The sequence below is a fragment of the Lissotriton helveticus genome, chromosome 9, assembly GCF_964261635.1.
Source record: "Lissotriton helveticus chromosome 9, aLisHel1.1, whole genome shotgun sequence".
In the NCBI taxonomy this organism is placed as follows: domain Eukaryota; kingdom Metazoa; phylum Chordata; class Amphibia; order Caudata; family Salamandridae; genus Lissotriton; species Lissotriton helveticus.
In genome coordinates, this window is record NC_136070.1 from 686,294,075 (window position 1) to 686,317,442 (window position 23,368).

At 46.1% G+C, this 23,368-nt stretch overlaps 1 protein-coding gene across 1 annotated transcript in view; it reads right to left on the reverse strand.

The window, feature by feature from the left end:
* Positions 1-23,368, reverse strand: part of MRPL49 (mitochondrial ribosomal protein L49) — a 65,093-nt gene that overhangs the window by 20,930 nt on the left and 20,795 nt on the right. Inside the window, exons 2-3 of the mRNA XM_078660774.1 lie at positions 3,313-3,475; positions 484-608 (exon numbers count right to left, since the gene is read on the reverse strand). Of these exons, the coding sequence (XP_078516900.1) occupies positions 484-608; positions 3,313-3,475 (288 nt within the window). The remainder of the gene's footprint in view (positions 1-483; positions 609-3,312; positions 3,476-23,368) is intronic.

The following is a 23,368-nucleotide window of genomic DNA, read 5'->3' on the forward strand; positions in this document are numbered from 1 at the left end:
CTGCAGCAATTCATTCGTCACCAAACTCATTGATCTGTCTAGACAACAGAAGAAGAGCCAACTAGGCTGACCTCCCACAGGGTAACAGTAGAGCAGCTGTCTGCCTGTCTAGATCTTCCCCCTCCAGTTGGCCTATCATCATTTTCAGAGGTCTGTTTATTATTCCTACAGTGGCTGCCTCTATGCAATCCCTCCTACCTATTTGAGATCATAGAGTGTGTTAAGTCTTGCCCTTCCAAGACAGAGAGAGGTTGCTCTAGCACTCGCAGCTCATTTTACGTGGAATGCATTATGCAAAACAACCATACTTAGTTCAATATCGTTTCTGCATTCAGTGAAATAGAGAAAAACATGTGCCAAAGGAAAGACATGGAAATTTGTTAAAATCGACTATTTTGTGGGGCATGCAAAACACTCAAAACTCCACAAAACGCCATGCTGCGTGTGTTCTTAACACCATTGCCTCAAGAGTATTACACCTACCCAAATGTCACCTTCGATTTTCCTGATCACTGTAGTTTTCCGGTTTCCGGTTGATATGTCATTGTAGACTGGCACATTATGCATTCGAGACCGTCTCACCATGTATGGGAGGTCTGGAGGTGGATCTGCAAAGAGACACATTTGGTAATTATGTCCGTCAGATAGGACAGTGATTGTAGGAAGAGAATACAACAGAAGGCATTAGCTAAATGGAAAAGTAACTGGCTGAATCAGAACTGGGTGTCATATGATGAGAACTCAGTAGAACGACAATAAAAGTGATGTTGCTATTTATGTTGTTTAAGGGTCAAGCTTTGATGATCTAAGGGATCTTAGAGTTAAATCTGCTGTACATAATCACTGAATTTTTATCATAATCTATACAATAAACCGGGACCTTTCATTCAAACCATTTAATACCAAATCATTTCAAACACCCAGTTCTGTGCAGAATTAAACATTATATTCCAGTGCTGGACTTTGCAACTACTGTCCAAGTATTAAAGTCCAAATGGGAGAGGTCCTATTTGGATCGTCGCAACAATAGACCAGCCAGTATACCATAATCAACTGAAGAGCATCTTGGATGCCACTGTCTACTTCAATAGTCTAAAGATGTATGACCACATGACTCCCACCCTGATTGTTCTGCAATGGTTGCACCCTTCTTTTCTCACATTATCTTCAAGTTAAACCTCACCAGCCTTTATGCATTAACAACCAGCTCACCTCCATACTGGCAGAACACCTAACCCTCTTAAGAAGTAAAATAAACACAAGACCTGCCTTATAACCAAAAAGTGCAAAATATTAGATCAGAAGACACATGTAATAAAGTGGTGCACCAAAGAATGTGGAACAAAATTCCCAGAAATACCAAGCTTGTCCAAATCAAAAGAACTCAGAGCAAACCTCTTCAAGAAGTACCTCATATTCCATCAATAATCTATCTGCTCTTCTGGACCAAAATCACCAGACTTCACTTTGACCACACATGGACATGATCTCCAATATTTACCACAATGTCTAAATCTCAATCCTGTGAAATGTGTGTAACACAAAGAGCAGTACTTCGTAGTCAGATGTTGCTGAAATAACAAGTCTGATGTATAGCTGTATTGTGCAAGGCTTGCACTAGTTTAACATTTCCGGCATCTTGGATGTCTGCGGTAAGAGCCTACAGAGTCTCAGTAAGGATAGATCTAGGCAATAAGCCATCTGTACAGCCTATGAAATGGGAAAACAAGTGGGTTATGTTTTTGATCCCTGTAGCAGCTTTCTACTTTGCAAGGAAGTATATTCTTAGAATTGGTGGAGATAAACCCATTGTGTAGTAAAATGCGTAAACGAATTTGCCTAATATTCCCCTGTATTCGGTGTACATTGTCACTGTTCCAATGACAGTGTGATCCTAGAGCCAACAGTGTTTTTAAGTCTTGTCAGTGACTTACACACCAACATCATTGACTCCAACCGGCTTTTATTTATTCCCATACTTGCCAGCCGCCCACTTGCTTTCCCTGGTGCATGTTAAAAACCACTCAGCCACCTTTTTTTTGTTTAAATCTCTTCATTGACATTAATGTTTTAACAGTACAGAACAAAAATATTCAAATAACCACAATTGCCAAGTGAGGATACAGCAGCAAACATATGACATGCCCCTAGCAGCGATGGCATGAGTGCACTGTGTCGGATATGGTATAGTGAGGTTATCCACAACATCGGATCACTTGAGAGGAAGTGTGAGCGAGTGCAGAACCCAAACGCTGCATATTGTGATGCTGTACTATGTGTGATATTGCAATTAACGGTGGGTGGAGGGTACAACTAAATGAGGACAAAATAACTTAACTAAGGGAAAGGGGGTAACCCAAGGCCCTGAAGTGTAGCAACAGCTAAGCAACTGCATGTGGAGTGCATGAAGACATAGTGCTTCGGCATGGCGTGTAAGGATTGCGTAAGGCAGCCCCCTTTATGGCGTCCCGTTAGTGGGAGTTGCGTACCCTCTTGGCTATGATGCGACTTCCGCCTCCTCCTGCGTGTCTGCTGTGGGTGTGGCTGACTTCTGCAATTCAATCACCATAGCTCCCCAATCTGCAGCAAGAGGTAGTCCCAGTAAGACCTCCCGCTGCAGCGCCATGCCCTCTGCCTTAGCCCAACTGAGCATAGAATGGTGCCAAGCCAGCACCTGAGGCGCCGCTGGAGTTTTCCATCTTTTGGTGATCAGGCGCTTTGCAGTGATTAAACCCAAATCTAAGAACCGTGCAGTAGCCTTGCGTTTCTTGCTTCTCTTGAAGAGATGTAATAAATACACCTCCCATTGGAAGGGAACTACACGCCTGTTGCAGCGGATCAAGGTGGCTGCCAAGTCTATCCAGTATTCCCCCTAGGGCAGGGCAATGCCAGAGCATGTGTAGGAGGTCTGCGTTGGTCAGACGACACCTGGAGCATACAGAGTCATCCCAGTGGAAGAACTTATTTATCTGGGCAGGGGAGAGGTATGCGCGATGGAGGATAAAATATTGGATCTGCCGGAAGCGCTGGTTGCGAGGGACACTTGTAGGACTTTCTAGTATAGCCATCCATTCCTTCTCCGATAGGGGGTGACCTAGGTCTTCCTCCCAGTATTGCCTCAGGGGGGACAGTGATATTGCAATATGTTGGCGGAGTGAGGAGGCGTACCAGCTTATCAAGTTTCCCCCTGTGCCATTACGTGTAGATATTGCAACAGGTGATGTGTGGAAGGTTCTGTTGCTAAATTGCCCCACCTAGCTGAAAGCGAGGCTATGAGTGGACTCTGAACTGTTATCCCACAAGTCTAGTTACCTAGTGGTGGTTTCCAGCCTGTCGGTGTCGGACCCTCATGTTTCGGAGGAGTAGGGATTCTGGTTGGTGGGATCAGCCTCTCCACAAACTTGTACTCTTCGGTTGACTCGACAATGCCTGGATACTCAGGAGGTATATTTTCAGCTTGGCCAACAGAGTGTCTCTGCAAAGGTAAAAATAATTACTGAGAAATGTGGAGGACCACCAAAATATCCGAATTGCAGTTTAGTGGTGAAACACAATAAACACATTGAAATATACAAATTTTCAAAACTCAAGTACAGGTCGTGGGATATGGCTGTGATGCACATCTCTCCAATGGACAACGTACGTGCAACTCCATATTGGAATCCACAAATACAGCCAATGCCTGGGAAACTCCTTTGTGTCTTCTACTATCCCAGCCTTATCCTGTCCTGCTTATAATGTCCAGTAAGCAACGGTAAAATAACTTAGCCAGTATTCAGTTTAGATTCGCTCAGTATTTGAGAACCTGCTAAGCATAACTTACAAGAAACAAAAACATTTATTATTATCTACAACATACAGAGATGGCAGCGAGTTTCTCCTGCGTGAGATAATCTAAATATCTCATGTTAGACTTAAACATTTTCATCACCAACATATATAATGTTTATGCATCATTGGGGCTTCCATTTTATGTAGGTCCTTACGGCATTGGAGACTGACAGACAATACTGTGAGTTCCACTCAGATAATGAAGAATGCTGTAGCAGCATGAAGACCAAAAGTGTGCATTTTGTGAGCGTTATAGGCTTTTCTGCCTATTGAGTTAATGAGAGAACACCTTACAGTCTCTGATAATAAAAGTGCATCAGGTAACAACATTTCAACTTGTCTTAAGTAATATGAAGCTCAAAATCAACATTTATATACATTTGTATTAGCTGCTAATATTGTTTCCTCTACTCATAAACACATTTTAAGGTGATGTTTATGTTCAAAGCCTGACTGACCACTATTCCATTGGGAGAAGCTTAATGTGCCTATGCTTCTATGGCAAAGAATACATACGATTGAATCAATCAAAACATATTTGAGAGATGTTTCCAGGTACAGCAAGGGACATGTCGCTCTGCTGAGATGCCATTAGACCAGGGAGTGCCTCAGGGCTCTGCTTTGAGCCCCACTCTTTTTAATCTTTATATGGCCTCTCTGGCGAAAGTGGTACAATCATTCGGGGTGGAATTGGTGTCGTACGCTGACGACACCCAGCTGCTGATCTCCCTATCACAGAACACCTCCAACACCCCGACCAATTTTAGAGCCTGCATGCAGGCACTGGGAGAGTGGATGGACTCCCATTGCTTAAAACTCAATGGCTCTAAAACAGAGGTGCTGGTGGTGGGGGGAAAAAGCGAAAATTGGTCAGCTGAGTGGTGGCCTTCATGCCTGGGTCCTACTCCTATCCCCTGTGAGGAGGCTAAGAACTTGGGAATCTGGATGAATCCCTCCCTCTCGTATGATGGCCACATAAGGCGTCTTGTGGGCAAATGTTTTGGAGTTCTAAAGACCCTAAATAAAACCTTAGACCTACTACCCCTAGCGGCCAGAAGGACACTAACACAGGCATTGGTGACTTCGCGGTTGGACTATGGAAACATTCTGTTCCTAGGGGCAACCGAGGGCAGCCTGGGCCGCCTACAAGTCATCCAGAACTCCGCCGCCAGGCTGGTGTTGAGAAGACCTAGGAGAGCTAACTCGCAGAAGGCGCTGGATGCGCTTCATTGGCTGCCTGTGAAGAAACGGGTGCGGTTCAAGTGCCTCCTCTTCTGTCATCGAATTGTTTGGGATAGGTCGCCCGCATACTTAAAGGATTTAGTCAGCCGATATGAACCTTCTAGGACCCTCCGCTCGGAGGGTGCCGGACTGCTGACAGTTCCCAGAATTAGGAAGGCCAGATTAGGTGGACGATCATTTGTGCTCCAAGCAGCTCAACAATGGAATAAACTTCCCTTGGCTATGAGACTGGAGAGTAGTGAAGCTCGGTTTAGGGCCTTGCTTAAAACACACTTATACACTGCATAGATCATAGGATCTCTTTCATGCTGTTTCACTGTTAGCTTTCAGCGCGGGGACATGCCGTGATGGCATTACTGAGCGCTTTACAAGCTCTTTATTATTATTATTATTTATTATTATTTTAATTACTGTAAAAATACCGAAAGAACAACATAAAAGGTGCTCCAAAAAATGTCGCACTGAAAATATGTGACAATGGTGCAAAAATTGTGGGGTGTTTCTAAAGAAGAACAACATTCCAAATGCATTGACAATGTAGTGCAATTATTCAATCCAAAATGACTCCCGATTCAAGTACAATCTCTTGACAGCACAAGGAATTAGTAATCAACAAGCTCACTAGGCAATGTTTCGACCCACCCATCAGTTCATACACTGGATTTCATCAGGACAAAAGGCGGGGGGACCCTAACAACAGAACATCCAAAACAAACTAAGTTAAAATCCCTTAACTATGTCTTACAGTAGAGGACGTCAGAGAGTAAACTATATAGTCTTGAAGGAATCTGTAAATACAAATATCAATACACATTCGTGGTTAGAAAAGTGGTCCAACAGCAAACTACGTATGCTATGGCTCACAAGTGAAAGTGTGCTGGAACTTACTCGGTAAAAGTGCATTTAGGTGAGTAAGTATCACAACCGACTATCTAAGAGAGGGCCACTTAAGAAGACTGTGGTGTGGTGCACCAGGAAGTAATATAGCCAGCTGGAAGAGAATTGTATGCTAGACAACTGACCAACCAGTGGCACCAAAATGTAACAAGCATTTGCAATGCACTAGGTCTCGCATTTGCGAGAGTTTAAGCTATTGGCATTGTAAATGGCAAGGCATTTTATTTATGTTTTAAAAACTAACACATAAATAAAAAGGCAGTCATTTACAATGCCAACAGCTGAAACACAAATGCGAGCCCCAAAATGCTTGTTTTAGGAATGTGCCCGCAAGCCCCATACATTTTTTTTTAACCATATTTTATTGCCGTTTGTGCTATAACAGTTTATACAATTGTACCTATACTGGTTCAGTCTTTGGCGTACTTTCATCCATAACCTTTTCGTAACAAACTATCCCCCCTTGAGTTGCTTGCTAATAGGCAAGATGTGGAAAGTGTGTGCAAAGAGGTGGTCAGGTTCAAGGGCCCAAGAAAACGGCTATTGTCTCGCTGTTTCCTTCAGGTGTGCGGGGCGAGTTGCTCCTTTTGCCCGTCGTCTGGGTTCGGTGTTGCCACCCTAGGAGTGTTCCCTTCGCAGCTAGCGTCTGCTGCCACTAGTTCCCCCACAAGATCCTCCCAGGCTCTGGCCTTCTCCATCTTGCTTATTCCCTTACTGGCCTCTCGGAGTAACAGTCTCCCTTCCGCCCCCGCCTATCTTTCGAGCTCCCTCCTCCAAGTAGTGAGTCTCGGCTCGCCCGGCGCCTTCCAGTTCCCAGCTATCACCCGTTTCGCTAAAATATAGCCAAGGTTTTGAAACTTCCATGTCACCCTGTTTCTAGCTATGTGAGGGAACCACCCTAAGAGGAAATGTTCTGGGGTCTGTGGGAGTTCTTTGTCAATCAGGTCACTTATTATATGTCTGATTTCCCACCAGAATGTTTGCAATATGAGGTAGCTCCAGAACATATGAAGTATGTGCGCCTTTCTTTCTCCGCACCTGGGGCAGGCTGTAGAGTCCGTGTCAAAATACCTTCGAATGCGAACCGGCGTTAAATATGCTCTATGCAGCACATAGTAGGTAATTAATTGAAGAGCGCATTCCGAGATACTTTCGGGGTGCGTTCCATGATTTTGTCCCCATCTTTCTCAGGTATTGGTTTACCGTTGTCCTCCTCCCACTGTGTTCGCAAGCGCTCTAGCGGTTGTTGCATTTTCCGCCGTATTACTTTATAGAGACAGGACACCATCTTGATCCTTCCTGGTGATAGTGCGGTGTTGCACTCCTTGGTTCCCCGGGAGGTCCTCTGGCACCGGCACCGTCTCCCCTCCCTGCTGGTCGTTCCGCAATCCCCTGCTAGCTCCGCTGCATTTGCCTCAATTCCTCGGTCTGGTTCGTGCCCAGGGGGCCGGAAGGGAAGCCCTGCACGTCTCAAGCCGCGCCACAGCAACTCCTCAGGCGCCTCCGCCTTTGCGCGCCGCCGGTTTGTCAAAATCCGGCTGCCGTCAGCAGTGCGTTCACTCTCCCTCTGCTAGCGCCTAGTGGGTCCCGCTAGACAGTACCTTGTGGCCGGTGCGGGGCCAGAGGGGGAACACGTCAGTCCTTCGCACTGGCTCCCTGCGCTCACTCCGTGTCCATCAGCGCCCGCCCGGCGCCACCATCTTGGCCGTGCCGTGAGGCGCGCTCGCCGCGTCCACCTCTCAGCGACCGCCCCCCACCAGCCTTACTTCTTGGGCTTCCAAGCCCTGTGCTGGATCTTGCTTGCAGGGGTGTGGAATTTATTAAAATATCTACTTGTCCATGGGGCAGGTCGATTCCTAAATCTACTTGTCCTGTAACAAAATCCACTTGTCCCTTTGGTGCCATGTTGTGCGGCGACAAATTATGGCAGCAATCTCATTATATAAGAGCTCTTGTATAGCCCCTATGAATATGCCAGGGATCATACCAAAGTAGTGTTTGAATACTAGCAATCCCTTTATGTTGCTACGTTTCCGCAGATCTACATGCTGGGACTGAAGGTAGTGGTAAACAATAGTTTCAGGATTGGAATGTCTTTTGAGTCTCTGCACACATACTAACTTGCATGTTTTAAGGGTTTTCAACAACTTTTCTCTAATCTTTTCCAATACTGAGAAATGTTGGAAATTTACTCTTGACAATGGTGTGATGTAAACCTTCTTCCAGAGTTGGGAAAAAAGTGGTTGGAGGGAAAATAAACTTGCCAACACTCAGGTTTTTGCATGAGCAAATCTACACATGCATATTTGCTCATGCTAAAATGCAGTTCCCAAATATTTTCTAGGAGTACTATTTCTTGCCCTACTTCTGTAAATTCTTGTGAATTCACGATAGCCATATAGCTGCCTTTAATGCAAGGACATATACCAAGGGGGCACTTTTGAGACTTTCTTTAATAATTGGGCTCATAATTTAGACTGGCGTTAACCATGACCTTTTGTGTTTATTAAAATTCTCTCTGTATCGGCTGGCTTCATGGTGAGTGACAGCATTCTGCTCTTTCACAAGGAGCATATCGGGACACAAAGTAGTTTTGTTCAGTGCCAGTAATTAATGTGGCAGGTGTGTGCATTTTGGAAACGAAAAACAATTTTTGCTTTTGCCAATGTTTATTATAATGGTGAGGGTCCGGCAGCTCTCACATCAATAAGGTTTTACAAAAACCATGCCAAAACAAGTCACACATTCCCAAAACTAAAAAGCAGACCACCATTTCAGACCTACTGGCTTTGCCAATGCTTGTTTATTTGTATGTTTTCCAAAATCTTATTGAAACTGGTTACACGGATTTTATGATATGAATATTTTGGGGAAATATTAGCATGCATCAACACATGTTACTAAATGATGCTGCAAAGAAATGGTACCTGAAATTTTACAGTAGTTTAGCAAAAAAAATGTTTTCCTACTTTCATTTTTTTGGAACATTTTATGTAGAAAGCAAAGAATCATTACTCTTGCTTTCAAGCTTCTGTAAATATTTGCATCTAGTCGGAGAGCATTTTGGGAGCATTATGCATAGCCTCATATTGCTAAACTTTGAAATCGTGTGTCCACATTTTTATACTGGAACCACTGTCAGTAGTGCAGACAGAACTTACATTTACCGATAGCGCTCAGCCTAATAACCAAAGGCTCTCAATTAATTAACCATGAATACAAGTTTAAACAGCATTAACATATGCACAGATATTAACTTAACTGCAGGCAGTGCCCTTCCCTGATCCTTAATGTGGTACTGCAAACTGGCAGCCAAAGGGTTTGTGCTGCAGGGGGTTGGGCCTGCTTGTCCCAAGGACAAAATGCACATTAAAACTTGTTGCCCTTGACCCCAAACAATATGTCCTGGGCGTCGGGCTATAGGAATTCCACATCCCTGTGCTTGGGGGCGGGAGGGAAGCACCACAGGCCCCTAGCCGCGCTGCAGAAGCCTCTCAGGCGCCGCCGTCCCGGCGTGCCACCATTTTGCCAGCTTCTGGGCGCTGCGAGCGCTGCGTTCGTTCCCTTTCCCTCTGCTAGCTCTCGGGGCGGGGGGTCCCTCCAGTTGGTAGCTTGATGTTGGCGCCGGGCTGAAGGGGTAGCCCGGCAGTCCTCCGCCTGAGGCATCAGCACTGGTTTTATTTTAAAGGCCCGGAGGCCAACATTATGCATATCCCTTTTATTCCTGCCCAAACACAGCAGCAACAACACTATAGAACTTAGAATATTACCAAAACATTCCAGAACTTAGAACATGTATAATACTCCAAGTAAAGCAGCCATCTTCCTCTTTTGTTGCTGCTCGAACATAAGATAAGTACTCTTTATAAATGCTGTTTATAAATTTGATTTAGATTAATATTTATACCCAGTGATAAATAAGGGTTTTGAATAAGATGATTTGAATCAGGATTTAAAGGAAATGTGTTATTAATGGGTATTTTATTTTATACGAAGGATTGTTTGAAAAAGGAAGAAAAAACGGATGTAAATCTTAAAAATATTTAGAATAATACAATGGTTTGATTAACAATTTAAACGTATGTTTTTCTAAACATAAGAATAAGTTTACCGTTTATTTGGTTCAGATGTTGACGGTTGATAAGCGCGTGGGTCCTCGAGCTCATATATGGGAGGCGTCGCATGACGGGAGGCACGCTCGAGCGCATCAGAAGAAATGTTGATGCAAAAGTTCTGACGCGATTAGAGACTCGCGCTGAAACTTAGGAAGTGTGTACTGTGGGGACCGCCGTACCTACGTTACGTGAGGCGGCCATTTTGTGTGTTTGGGAAACGTCAGGTTTTTAGAATGGGAAAGTGTTCGGCCATGATTTGGGGTGTTTTAATCGTCTGACTGATTATTGTCAGTTTCAGTCAGACGAAGTTCGTCGGTTCAAGTGGAGTGTGTCGCGTTGAGGTAGAAGTGTATTGGAGTTAAATTTGTGAAAAATTTTTGAGTATTGGTTAGGAATTCTTAAGGAAGATATAATTTATAATGGAGAAAGAGGAGTTAGGTTTCGAGGAAAGAATGAAAGGATACATGGAAAAGATGTTTGGCGAATTTAGTGCTTCCTTGGAAGAGAGGATAGAAAGCACTATTGGGAAGAGAAGTAAAGAGGGAGAGAAAAGCCAAAGGTCAGGAGAAGAGGATGGTTTTTATACCTCTGAGGAAGTGCAAGTAGTGGCAGGTACTTCTGGTGGTGCATCTAAGAGAAAGGAGAAGAGAAAAAATGTGATTAAAGGAAAGACATCTAAGGAGAAGGAGAATAGAGAGCAAAAGGAAACGGCTATAAAGGCCAAAGTGAGTGCTATAAAGGCACAAAGAAAAGGTCATAGCTCTGTGGCTTGCGATAATAGCTCTACTAGTGGGGATGTGGAGCTCACTTGTAGCTCAAGTTTGGAGGACTCGGATGTAGAAGAAGTAAAGGTTAAAAGGAGGAAGTTAGAAGACCAGATTAAGTTGGAATATGAGGATTTTGTTGACCCTCAAGGGGATCAAATGTTTGATCCTTTACTGATACAACATCCATTGTCACCTCAGTGGTCCCCAGTAGAGCATGTTGCTAAATATATTCGTTATTGGATAAGAAAAGAGATGCCAAAAGAGATAAGGACTCGACTGAGGTCTGAGTGCCCGAGACCATCCCTAAATAGTAAAGTGGCATTCACTCCGGAATTGGACCAAAAGATGCTGACATTTATTAATAACAAAGGGGGAAGAGACCCTAGAAGAGGCTTGGACAAAGGCCTGAAAAGTTGTCAGGATCGAATGCTAGATATTCTGGGTCCTTTGACAAAGATTTTTGATTTGTGCGAAGAAGCACATAGTAACAATACTGGTGTTGACGTAAGTGAAATGCGTCAATGGGTACAACGTGCAATTTGTTTGCTAGGGAATGCCAATACAGCTCTCTGTCAGGAGAGGAGAAAGAGTATCTTATTCAAGATCGATCCAAAACTTGCAGATTTGGCTGGCAAGGAGTTGGGTGAACAGAGCAATGGACTGCTGTTCGGTGACGATTTTGTCAAAGATATGGCAAAGTACGTAGGAACATTTAATTCTTTGCAGAAGGCTCAGAAAGATATGAGACGTGTTTTTGGTTCGGCCGGGAGGACAAGGGGTCGGTTCCCCGGCCGAGGTTTCGGATTTACCAGAGGATTTTATGGTAGAGGAAACAGACCCTTTGGATCAGGTTACGGATATGGATTTTTTTTTTTTTTTTTATTTTTTTTTTTTTTTTTAAAAACCTTTATTGAAAAAGAAGGGTAGAAGTACAAGCGCTGGCCTACAACCACAGGGGCCGGCCGCAAAGTCAGGAGAGTCAAAGAAGAAACATAGCAATGTATACGACAGGATGAATACAGGATGTATACAAAAATCACGACATCGCCAGCGCCAGGATATAGAGGTTTAATTTTACATTACTTAAAGGAGGTAGCAACCATATCTACTAGCGCGTCATGCAACATATATCGAAAAGAAAAACGGGGGGGGCGGGAGGAAGCAGCCCCCCACGCAAGCAAATGACACAGTTGGGCGGAGCCCAAAGACCACACGCGCCCACATCAGGAGCAAAATAGACAAAGGACACCAACAAACAAAGAAAGTGGACGCCATACGTACAGCCCACCCGCCCCGAAAAGGAGAAGGTGCAGACGCTGACGAATAAAGGAGCGAACAACAAGGGATACAGCCCACCCCCAAAGAAGGCAAAAAAGGGACCATAGAACAAAACAAACTAAAACAACAAACACCCCCCCCACCCTACATCACTGTAACGGCTACGGTCTACCCCATGGAACAGCGTGCCTGTCGCCCAGATGTACCCGAAATATAGAAAAAGAAAAAGAATAATAATGAGAAGAGAGAGGAATAAGAAAGGGAAGAGAGAGTAGAGATCCAGGAAGGCTGAGCACATAGAATTACATCACAGCGGGAGCAGGCAAGAGCGTATCAGGAAACCCAGCGTTAAAGCAATTCCAGGCAATATGGCGGGTACGAAGAAAACAACAAAGTCGCCAGTATAGCAATTCCACGCCAAGTACAGAGCAGCCCACTCCCTACACGTCCCTATCCTGGACCAGAGCAGAAATTAGATAAGAAAAGCGCAGAGAAATAATAAAAATAAGGCCCATAGAAACCAACATGAGAACTAAAACCTACCCCCCACCCTACACCATCGCAGAGGCTACGGCCTACCCCCCCCCGCAGTGTGTCTATCGCCCGCTAAAGAACCCGAAATATAGACAAAGAAAAATGAGAGGGAAAACCCTAAGAAAGAAAAAGAAAAAGGTCACGTTTGAAATTAGGGAGAAAGAATAGAAAATCCTAATCTATAACTCCCAAGAAAGAAAAAGGTGTGGGGAGGAGCCCATTAAACACCGAGTCTCTCGGACACCCCATCCATGTAGCAACTCCCATCCTATATAGCACCTAAGGAGTACAATTTGTGCAGTATGAAACAAAATAGGGAGAGATCACACGCAACATAGTAGTACGCATATAAAGGGCGTCTCATCCCGAGGCCCCACCCGCCTAACAAGTCCAGTCGTCCCATCCCCCATGTGTACCAACAAGAACAACGCAAGGAGAGTTACAGTCGCATAATGCAGGAATCATTGCAAACCGAGATGTAGTCAGCCAGGAAGACAAAGTCCACCAAGAAAGTCCGCTAACCCTGACCAGTACGTATTCGCCCCCACAGCCAAAACCCTCGCATGGCAGTCCAGACGGGCTGAACAAAGGGACAAGATGGCCGCTCTCGGCAGGAAGATGGTGTTCCACAACAAAATGGACGGGTCCGTCCACGATCAGTTCCATGTATCCCACTAGACAGCGCCAATGGTTGCTCACTGGTCAGCGAGAGAATGAATAGCAGCAACAGGGCCAGATGAACATGGGCAAGCAGATCTGCTAGCTGCCGCGCCCGCGACGGCATCACCAAGGGTAGCAAAGTCTCGAAGGAAATTGTGAGCACTGGTGGAGGTAGCAACATTGTAGCGCCGGTGAAATAAATAGGCATCAGTGTGCGTCCGCCAACACCGCCGGGAAGCTGAAGGAGAGAGCAATTGTTCGGCAACAAAGTAGCCTGGACAGGAGTAACGACAGACACAGCTTCCCAGCGAGAGAGGCAGACCGGTGACGTGCCGGTCACCACGGGCGCAGCAGCCCCAAGCCTCCCATACAGTGATAAAAAGCCTACACGCATCTCTGACCACAAGTCACGGATAGCAGCAAGAATGGAGCCATAAGTTGGGGCCGCCGGGGGTTCCATATGCGTCTCGATCACAGGCGCCGGATCCCAGACAAGACAGCGTCCAAGGGACCTTAACACAGTCCAAGGCTTATCCGAGGCAGCGTTAGCAGGAGATACAGCCAGGGTAGCCAGTGCATGAGCCCCGCCGGGGGAGCAAAGGGGCGCAGGGGCGCAAATGCCACAGAGAACACAGGGATGTAGGTCGCTGTCCGAACGCAGACATACGATCAGTGGGCGACCCGCGATGAAAGGCTCACGGTGGTCGGGATCAGGCTTGAGGGAGAGCTGCGGTGATTAAGTGTCCGCCATCATGGGGGTGACGCTGCGTACCTCACTTGCAGAGCTCGGCAGTGGAGGCGCCCGAGGATGTTCCCGGTCGGCAGGCACTCCGTGCATAAGTGAAGGGCAGGCGCAGATAATCGTAGGTAGAGGCGCCAGTCAGGGCGCTATAGGCACTCCGCCACCATAGCCTCGGCAGCTCCGGTAGTCGCCATGTCAGCGCGTCCGTCTGGGTCTCGGTCTCAGGGTAGAGATGGGCTCCGCAGTTCTCTAGGCCGTGCAGTGGGTTCCAGGCAGGCAGGAACCGCGGGAGAGCACCCGTCAATTCCGCACACCGTCTCCGTCCCCTCGTCAGCGTTTCGCAGCAGGATAACGTCAGGATTTCGGCGAGAGGAACAAAGGATCGGGGAGCCGAGAGACTTCACGTCCGTTCACATCGCCATCTTGGCTCCTCCTACGGATATGGATTTGGCTATGGAAGTGGAGGAGGATATGGATTTACAAGGTCCGATCAAGGAAGTTTCTTCCCGCAGAGACAGAGGGGGAGAGGAAGAGGTCCAAGGTCGGATAGGAGACAGAGAGGACTTTCAGGTAAGTCTCTTACAAGACCCTTTATTTATGGAAGTAAAATTGGGCGGCAGACTAGCCCAGTTTTTTTCCAGATGGCAGGAAATAACACAGGATCAATGGGTTTTAGAAACTGTGTTTGGTTACAGAATAGACTTCATCAGTACCCCGGTTCAAACGAGGGTTCCAAAGATATTAAGGTTTTCAGTGGAAATGGAAAGGTTGGTAACAAAAGAAGTATTAGAGTTGGAAAGAAAGGGTGCAATAGAGATTGCAGAGGAAGTACCGGGTTGCTTTATAAGCAACTTATTTCTTGTAGAGAAAAAAGACAAGAAGATGAGACCAGTAATCAATTTGAAGGAATTGAACGATTGGGTTGTTTACAACCATTTCAAAATGGAGGGGATTCATATGCTAAGGGATCTGTTGAGAAAGGGGGATTGGTTAACGAGACTGGATTTAAAGGATGCTTACTTAACAATTCCTATGTGCCAGAATCAAAGGGATTTCCTTCAGTTCAGGTGGTTGGGAAGGTGCTGGAGGTTCAAGAGTCTCCCTTTCGGTTTGACATCAGCTCCGTGGTGCTTCACCAAGGTGATGAGGCCGATTGCGGCTTGGTTGAGGTCCAGAGGTGTTCGTCTGATAGTCTATTTGGACGATATCTTGATAATGGCAGAGGACAGGAAGTTGGCAAAGGATCATACGGAATTTGCAGTGAGAGTAATAGAGGATTTGGGGTTTGTAGTGAACAAAGAGAAGTCGTGTGTGGATCCAAAACAGGAGATGACCTTTTTAGGTTTTCAGATACGGACGTTGGATTGTATGTTGAGGTTGCCAATGGAGAAGGTGAGGAAGATCAGGAAGGAAGTGAAGAGAGTAAAGTCGGCGGACTGGATTACTTTGAGACAGTTAGCACGACTGTTGGGTCTTCTATCTTCTTCAATTCAGGCGATATTCCCTGCTCCCCTACATTATCGTGCGTTACAGAGGTTGAAGGCAAGGTATTTGAGGAAGGATACGAGGTATTCTCAGAAGCTTGTGATAGATCAGGAGTCTCAGGAGGAGTTGGAATGGTGGTTGATGAGTCTGGATGCTTGGAACGGTCGAGCAATATTTGGGTCAATGCCAGAAATGGAGATAGAGTCGGATGCGAGTTTGAGCGGATGGGGAGCGAGATGTGGAGAGACATCAACAGGGGGGCAATGGTCGAAAGAAGAAGGATTAATGCACATAAATTGTTTGGAGTTGCTGGCGGGTTCCTTCGTAATAAAAAGTTTTGTGAAGGACAGAGTCAAATGTTGTGTACTTCTGAAGATGGACAATTTGTCGGCGGTTCAGTATGTAAACAAGATGGGTGGTCCTCGGTCAAAAGGATTAGCGGAACTTGCAAAGGAATTTTGGAAATTTTGTCTGGAGAGAGAGATTGTAGTTCAGGCTCAGTACATACCAGGGTTGAGCAACGTAGAAGCGGATTGGTATTCAAGATACCTGAGGGATGCGAGTTGTTGGAGGTTGAAGAAAGAAGTGTTTTTGAGTCTGGAGAGAATGTGGGGACCTTTGAGTGTGGATCTATTTGCAGACAGGTTGAACACTCAGTTGAAAGAGTTTTTCAGTTGGAGGCCGGATCCAGAGGCAAAGGGAGTAGATGCTTTTCTACAGACTTGGAAGGAAGGAAGGTGTTATGCGTTTCCCCCATTTTCTATGATTCAGAGAGTTTTGAACAAGGTCAGAAGGGAGGAGTCAGAGTTGGTTCTGATAACTCCTTTTTGGAAAGCTCAGGTGTGGTTCCCGGATGCGATGGATTTGTTGGTGGAGAACCCGATAATTCTCCCAGATTGCAGGGACATATTAATGGATGTTCAGGGGAACTTTCACGACCTGGTGGTCACAGGACAACTGAAGCTGATGGCTTGGTTGATTTCAGGAGAGTTTGGCAAGTGCAGGGTTTATCAAAAGAGGCTGAGGAGCTTGTCTCAAAGTCATGGTCTAAAGGGACATCTAGGGTGTATGAGTCGGCGTGGAGAAAGTGGAATGGTTGGTGTGTTGAGAGGGGTTTGGATCCCATTTCAGCACCTGTGGTAGAAGTAGCAAATTATTTGTCAGGTCTTTTTTGTAGTGGTTTGGCGTATAATTCAGTTAATCTAAGTAGATCTGCTATTTCAGCAGGGCATGGTCTGGTGGATGGAGTTCCAGTTGGACAGCATGTTCTGGTCAGGAGGTTGGTTAAAAGTGTTAGGGTGGTTATTCCACCGAAGGCTAAGTATGATTCACTTTGGGACGTCACTTTGGTGTTGAGGGAGCTTGAAAGTTGGGGGTCAAATTCAGGGTTGGATTTGAAATTCTTGACTTGGAAGATAACAATGCTGTTGTGTCTGATTTAGTTTAGGAGGGTGTCAGATATTAGGGCTTTGGATGTTAATTCTAGATTTTATCAACCAGAGGGAGTGTGTTTTGAGGTTAAAAGAAGGACGAAAACGATGTCAAAAACAATTTTTTATCCTCTTTTAGAGGGAGAGAGTGTTTTGTGTGTGGTTAGGTGCCTGAAGGAGTATGAAAAAAGGACTTCTGCTTTGAGGAAAACAGATTGTAAACAGTTATTGATTTCTTATGTTAATCCGTATAAGGCTGTGTCTACTCCTACTTTGGCGAGATGGGTGAGGAATGTGATGGTCAAGGCAGGGGTGGATACTACTGTTTTCGGGTCCCATTCGGTAAGAGGGGCTATGGCTAGTAAGGCCTTTGTTAAAGGTTTTAGTTTGGGCGAAATTTTGAAGGCAGCAGATTAGTCAAATGATTCGACTTTTCGCAAGTTTTACTTTAAGCCTGTGGAAAATGTTTTGAGTAAGGTTTTGGAAGAACTTTGAACATGCATAATGTTGGCCTCCTGGCCTTTGACATAAAATGCAGATTTTCCACAGTTTTAATGTAAAGAAAATCATGATTTTATTAAAAAAGGCACGGAGGCTAATATTATCCCTCCGCTATGCCCGCCCTGTATTTAATTATTGTTTGGTTTATTTTGAAGGATGAAGCAGAAGAAGTGGATGAAGAGGATGTTCCATGAGGAGAAGAAGTCGAAGATGAGTTTTAAGAAGTTTGGAGTCGGTGGAATTTATTTATGGACTTGTTATTTATTGTTTTTTACACATTCGCAGTCACAAAAGAGGAAGATGGCTGCTTTACTTGGAGTATTATACATGTTCTAAGTTCTGGAATGTTTTGGTAATATTCTAAGTTCTTTAGTGTTGTTGCTGCTGTGTTTGGGCAGGAATAAAAGGGATATGCATAATATTAGCCTCCGTGCCTTTTTTAATAAAATCATGATTTTCTTTACATTAAAACTGTGGAAAATCTGCATTTTCGGCGAGTTATCTGGGCTCATCAGCACCCGCTGGGCACCACCATCTTGGCTGCTCGCAGTGGCCGATTTTGCCCGATCTGGGCCGCAGGAGAGGCTTGTTTCACCTCCGGTATGTCCCTTCTGTGTTGGCTGTTGTGGGGATGCTTTGTGAGGGTTCGGGCTCCTCGTAGGGCATCAGGATGGCTGTGGATGGCGGCCGGCCGACGGGAGCTCCCGAGCAGTGCTGCTCACTCCATCGGCGTCAGGCCACGCCCAGTCCCTGCAAGGCCAATACATGTAGCTTGTTTCCAGTATTCAACCTCCCAAAAAATAATTGAGAGAGAACATATTTGCCATTTTTTTTTGTTGGGGTGGAAGTTGCTGAAAATATTCTCCATTGACGAAGGGAATGGCATTAAAAGTTTGAAGACCATTGGTCCAGGGCCTGTGGCTGTAAGTTATAAGTACACCAGTCAAGATTGTCAGGGGTACTCGTTTTCCTTAGGAGAGAGGTATATTGAGCGCCCCCTCCCGATGGCTTCTGATACACATGTACTCTGCTGGCTGCCGCAGCTCCTCCTACCTCACCGAGTTTGAGTCCTGAGTCGTTATCGTTCTTAACCGTTGCTAATGTGTCCTGACAGGTGCTCGGAATATGCGCTTCAGTCAGAGCTCCTCTTGTAGAGGGGGGGGGGGGGGGCATGGAGATTCATACGCACAAAAGGATTCGATATTTAGTGAAGATGATTGGGGGGGGGGGGTATTAGACCGGGGAGGGAACTCTGCGCTGACTTGCCGAGTGTTACCTCGGCCAGGTGTTTAACCACGGTCAGCGGCAAAGACCCCCGGTGGAGCTCTGATCTATACCGGTGAACATGGACGGGATTCCCCATCCCAGCCTGAAATCATGCTGGCTGATGAAAATTAACACACTTTTATATAGCGCTTAGTAGCAGCATTTAGCCTAGTTTCAAGCACCCGTAGTGTTCGCAGGTGAAATGTGTGTTTTTTTAGGATCACCATGTATTAAAGTATGAAAGCTGGGATCAAACTGCATGCCTCCTGGTTCGGATAAATATTTTGTGGTTTGTCAGCAGACAGGGGCACCATTGAAGATTTGATGTTTATTCTGGTTGGCATAATTTCTCCCATGCGGCCAAGTGTTGTTTTTATCCACCAAATCCTCTAGGTTAAACGGAGTTAGGAATGGCTTTCAGTTCCATAGCTCCCAACCCTTTCCTCAGCCACTTTTATGGACTCTGGATTAGCAGTGGTTAGACAGGACATCTTAGCTTCCTTGACTTGCTAGCGCTAGTCGTGGCCAAGCATAGACTTCGGGAGGTGAAGTGATGTTCGATAGAAGATGCAACATAACACAGACGACTCCTATTTCAATTCATGGTAGAGTTTTTTAACAGCTTTTTCTGATACACATGAAATGGTGAATTTCAAATAAACACTACAAAAACAAGCATTAAAGTTTGCTGTTAGACTATCAAAACTAGCCACTAGATGGCAATCTAACCCCACAGTAATAGACAGCATAAACTAAAAAATTAACAAGCGCAGCGGGAGCGTGTTAAAGCTACCATCGTTAGAGAGGAGACGCAAGAGAGGAGACGGCAGGTGCTTGCACATCGCCTGTCCGTGCGTGCACATGGTTTGTCTCCCTACGCTAGCAAAACAGACAACAATGTTCTCGGCAAGGCGAAGCAACGAATGCGCTGCATTCGCTAGGCGAGACCTAATAATTGAAAACAGCGCTAATGGGAGTATTAACATCAATGTGTCTGTGTGGTATCGCTGTCACGCTAGGGCTGGAGGGATTGGTGGGGGAACAAACATGAATCGACCAGAGTACAGCCATTAATAAAATAATTATATTAGATTATGAGGAGAGGATTTATCAAGGAATAAAAGTCTATTTGCCCCCCAAAGTGGTGTAGAGAAGTAATCAGAGCTACAAAATCGAGAGCTGAATTTAGCTGCATATGAAACAGGAGGCAGTAAAACTTACAAGCAACGCAGGACCAGTAAATGTTCAGATAACTCAATTCTAAAACAGTCTAAAGGGCAAAGAGAAAACAAGCAGTGGCAAAGCTAATTGGTCTTGGCACTCTAAGAGCTATAGCCGTTGTCAATGTTAAGGCGTTTGTGTACGGCGCTATAAATAGGATTAGTCCCAAAACAACACAGTCAAGTCACAGAAGTCTCATGGGGCACACTTTCTTTCTGTTCTGGGTAGGAATAATGTGAGAAGTTGGCCTGATATATGATGTTTCCAATTCTGGAACCACCTTGTATCAGTCCAAACAACCCTTATGGTGTCTGGTTGTAAGTCAACCTTATTAGACAAGCTATCCTAGGGGTAGCATGGACTAAGCAGCCTAAAGGCTTAACTTAAGAGGTCGTGTTAAGCGAGCTGTTTTACCACATACAATCCTGTAATATCAAATGAAAGGACAGCACACAAGTATATATTATAAAAATATATGTATTTATTACTAAAAACAATCCCCAGTATTCTTTATGAATAAAGGGGCACAAGCGTTAAATCAAAAGCACAGTATAACATACAAAGTTGCACAATTTTGGATGAGGCCTAGGGGCCACTCAAACCATATACTAAAAAAATGATATAAGAGATACCAATCGATCAGTGGTTAGGCCTAGGGCCTAGGGAATCGCTGGGAGCAGTCAGGACTAGCAATGCTGAAGTCGGGAAAAGCCCGCGGGATTCGGGTGCAGCACGTAAAGTGCGGCTTGCATCAATGTAAAGTCAATGGTGCGTAAAAGTTACAAAGTTAGAGATTAAGGACACTTCCGCTGAACCTAGAGGAACAAAACTTAAGACACAGACCCTAGAGGTGTGTACCAGTGTGGGAACACCGGCGTTGCAAGGTTACCTCACCCACAGGAAGTGGGTGCACAGGGTCGAAGTTGAGTCGGGTTTCGTCACGCAGGTTCTTGGTGCTTGGAGCTGAAAGGGCTGCAGGCGAGGTGAAAGAGAAGTGTCCGGTGGAGTCCAAGGGTGGACTCAAGTCGAAAAGTACCTGAAAGCAGAGGGGACAGAGTCTGGGTCACTCAGCAGTGACCAGGGTGGAACCAGGACGGAACCAGGCAATGTCGGGCGCAATCAGGTGGTTGTCGAGGAGCTTCTCTCCGCTGCCACGTGGGCTCTGGGGCATCTGCGACGTCCAGGAGCGGGTCACGATCTGTCCCACGTAGGCTCTCACCGTCGGCGCTGTCGGCTTCAAGATTGGAGCAAACAACACTTGGCAAGAGCAATCCACGCAAAACCGGGAGATTGCTTCTCACTCGAACCAGGAGGGTCAGAGTGGGGGCTCCTTTTCAGGGGAGCTGGTGCAAATCTGGAGCAACCAGAATCGCAAGTCGAATTTCAAGTTTCGTCGGTACAGGGGCCACAAGCCAGCTGGCAAGTGACCGGACCAACGCGTTGAGCCAAATGGAGCAGAAGGGCCCCACGCAGCACTCGTCGAGTGTGGAGGGCTGAGCTTCGGTGAAAGAGTGGCTCAGGGTTGGGGCTTCTCAAACCCCGGTGTACAGCTTCGAGGGTCACTCGTGGGCTGCACGGTCAGCGTCTCGTGGTCAATTCAAGATGGCGTGCCCCACGCTTCCGGTCGCCTCCACGGGTCTCAGCTCTGCAGGGACTGCGGATCGGGCTGTTGGAAGGCAGGCAAGCTTGATCTCGTCGATCTCTGTCGCTCGAGTTCCGGCGGGAACTGCAACAAAGCAGACGTCGAAGGCTGGATGGTGCCTGTTTGCACAGGGTGGTCACTCCTTGACCACAAGGGAGATTCTTCAGTCTTCTACGTTGAGTAGGATGTCGAAGGGTCCAGAGTTTCGTTTCTTATGTTTCATCAGGATAATCTGAAGTGCATTGGCACTGCTCCCACTCTTATTCGAATCTGGGGGGCTGGATTACCTGCTAGGTCCCCTCCTATGGGTGGGACCCAGGAAGTGGGTGGATACACCCCCTTCCTTTGTCCTGGGACGGGGGCTGGAGTGCCCCAGAACCGGTTTGGCCGGATTATGCAAGGGGCAGCCTTGTGCTCCCCATGCAGTGTCTGGTTTCTTTCAAACCTCCCTGCTACAATCCACTATCTCCTGTCTGAGGGGGTGTAACACCACCCTGCGACAGGAAACCCTTTGTCCAGGCCCCCTTGGCTGAGTTTCGGTCAGCTGCAGGGGGTCAGACCTGTGTCTGTGGCAGAAGCATCCATTTTGTGGATGTGAGGCTCTTTTAAAATTAACCGCATTTCAGCAAAGTAACATGTCTTCTCCCTCTAGAGGGGTGGAATGCTATCCCCGTCGCCAGAACTGGCAAGGGGATAGTATTCCAAATCGTATGACACCTTACACTACATGTTTTGATAAAGCCAAACCAAAGTTGCTATATAACCGCGAGGATTATAATGCACTTAATAGTATATGGTATGGCATTATCCTGAAACAGCTTAGGGAGTTGTTCCCGACAGCTGCAGACAGGCTCAGCTCATGCTAGAGCCCCATCTCACATTAAACCACGCACTCTGCCTCCAGGATTGATGAGGCCTTCCATAGGAGTGGCTCACAGGTTTATATGTGTCCAGATATAGGTTTAGATATAGGTATACTATATCTAAGCAAGGGGTGATTACACCACCTTGCCCCAGCTGAGTGATCAGCCAGTTGTGTCAATTTAAGAACCAGCCAGGGGTGGCAAAAGATATGCTGCAGCCCCTGGTAGGCCTTGGTGGCACCTATGCCCTGAGCACCTATAGTGCATGGTACAGGGGCTGACAAGGAGTCCATTTCCAATTATGGTATGTACCTAGGGTACATGGAATCCATTTTACAGAGAGAGCAGATGGCCTGGGGCCCTGATTGGCAGGGAACCAGGTCAACTAAGTCGAAAACCAGCTAAACACAAGGCAAAAAATCTGGGGTAACCATAGTGAGGTAGCCACCTTCCTACATAACCCCCCCCCCCCCCAAACGAAAGGAGATAAGGCTATCCTTGGCCAGGTAAGCCTATATTGCCTGAGTGGCCATATAAGGAAGTACCTGCACTAGCATGGGTACCCCCTGTCTCATGGTCCACTAAGCAGTCCCTCACCCTTGGGGTATTAGAGGGTCTCCACCATAGGGAATCACTACCTTGGGTGTGTTTATGCAAAGTTAAAGGCTGGTTTGGATATGGAGTATTGAAGTGAGGCTCCACTAATTTAGGGCTCAGCTTCCTCCAATTATCTTCCACCATGTGTGCCTTTCTTTCTTCAACTGAGTTGCACTGTGCTCTCAGGGTCAACCTCTGGCTACCTAAAGCTGGAGGCTGGGTCCCTCTGTTTGGCTTGCTGGAGGGACAGTTCAGGTGTGGGCCCTCTGGGTCCCAGGTTTGGCTGTGCCCAACAGA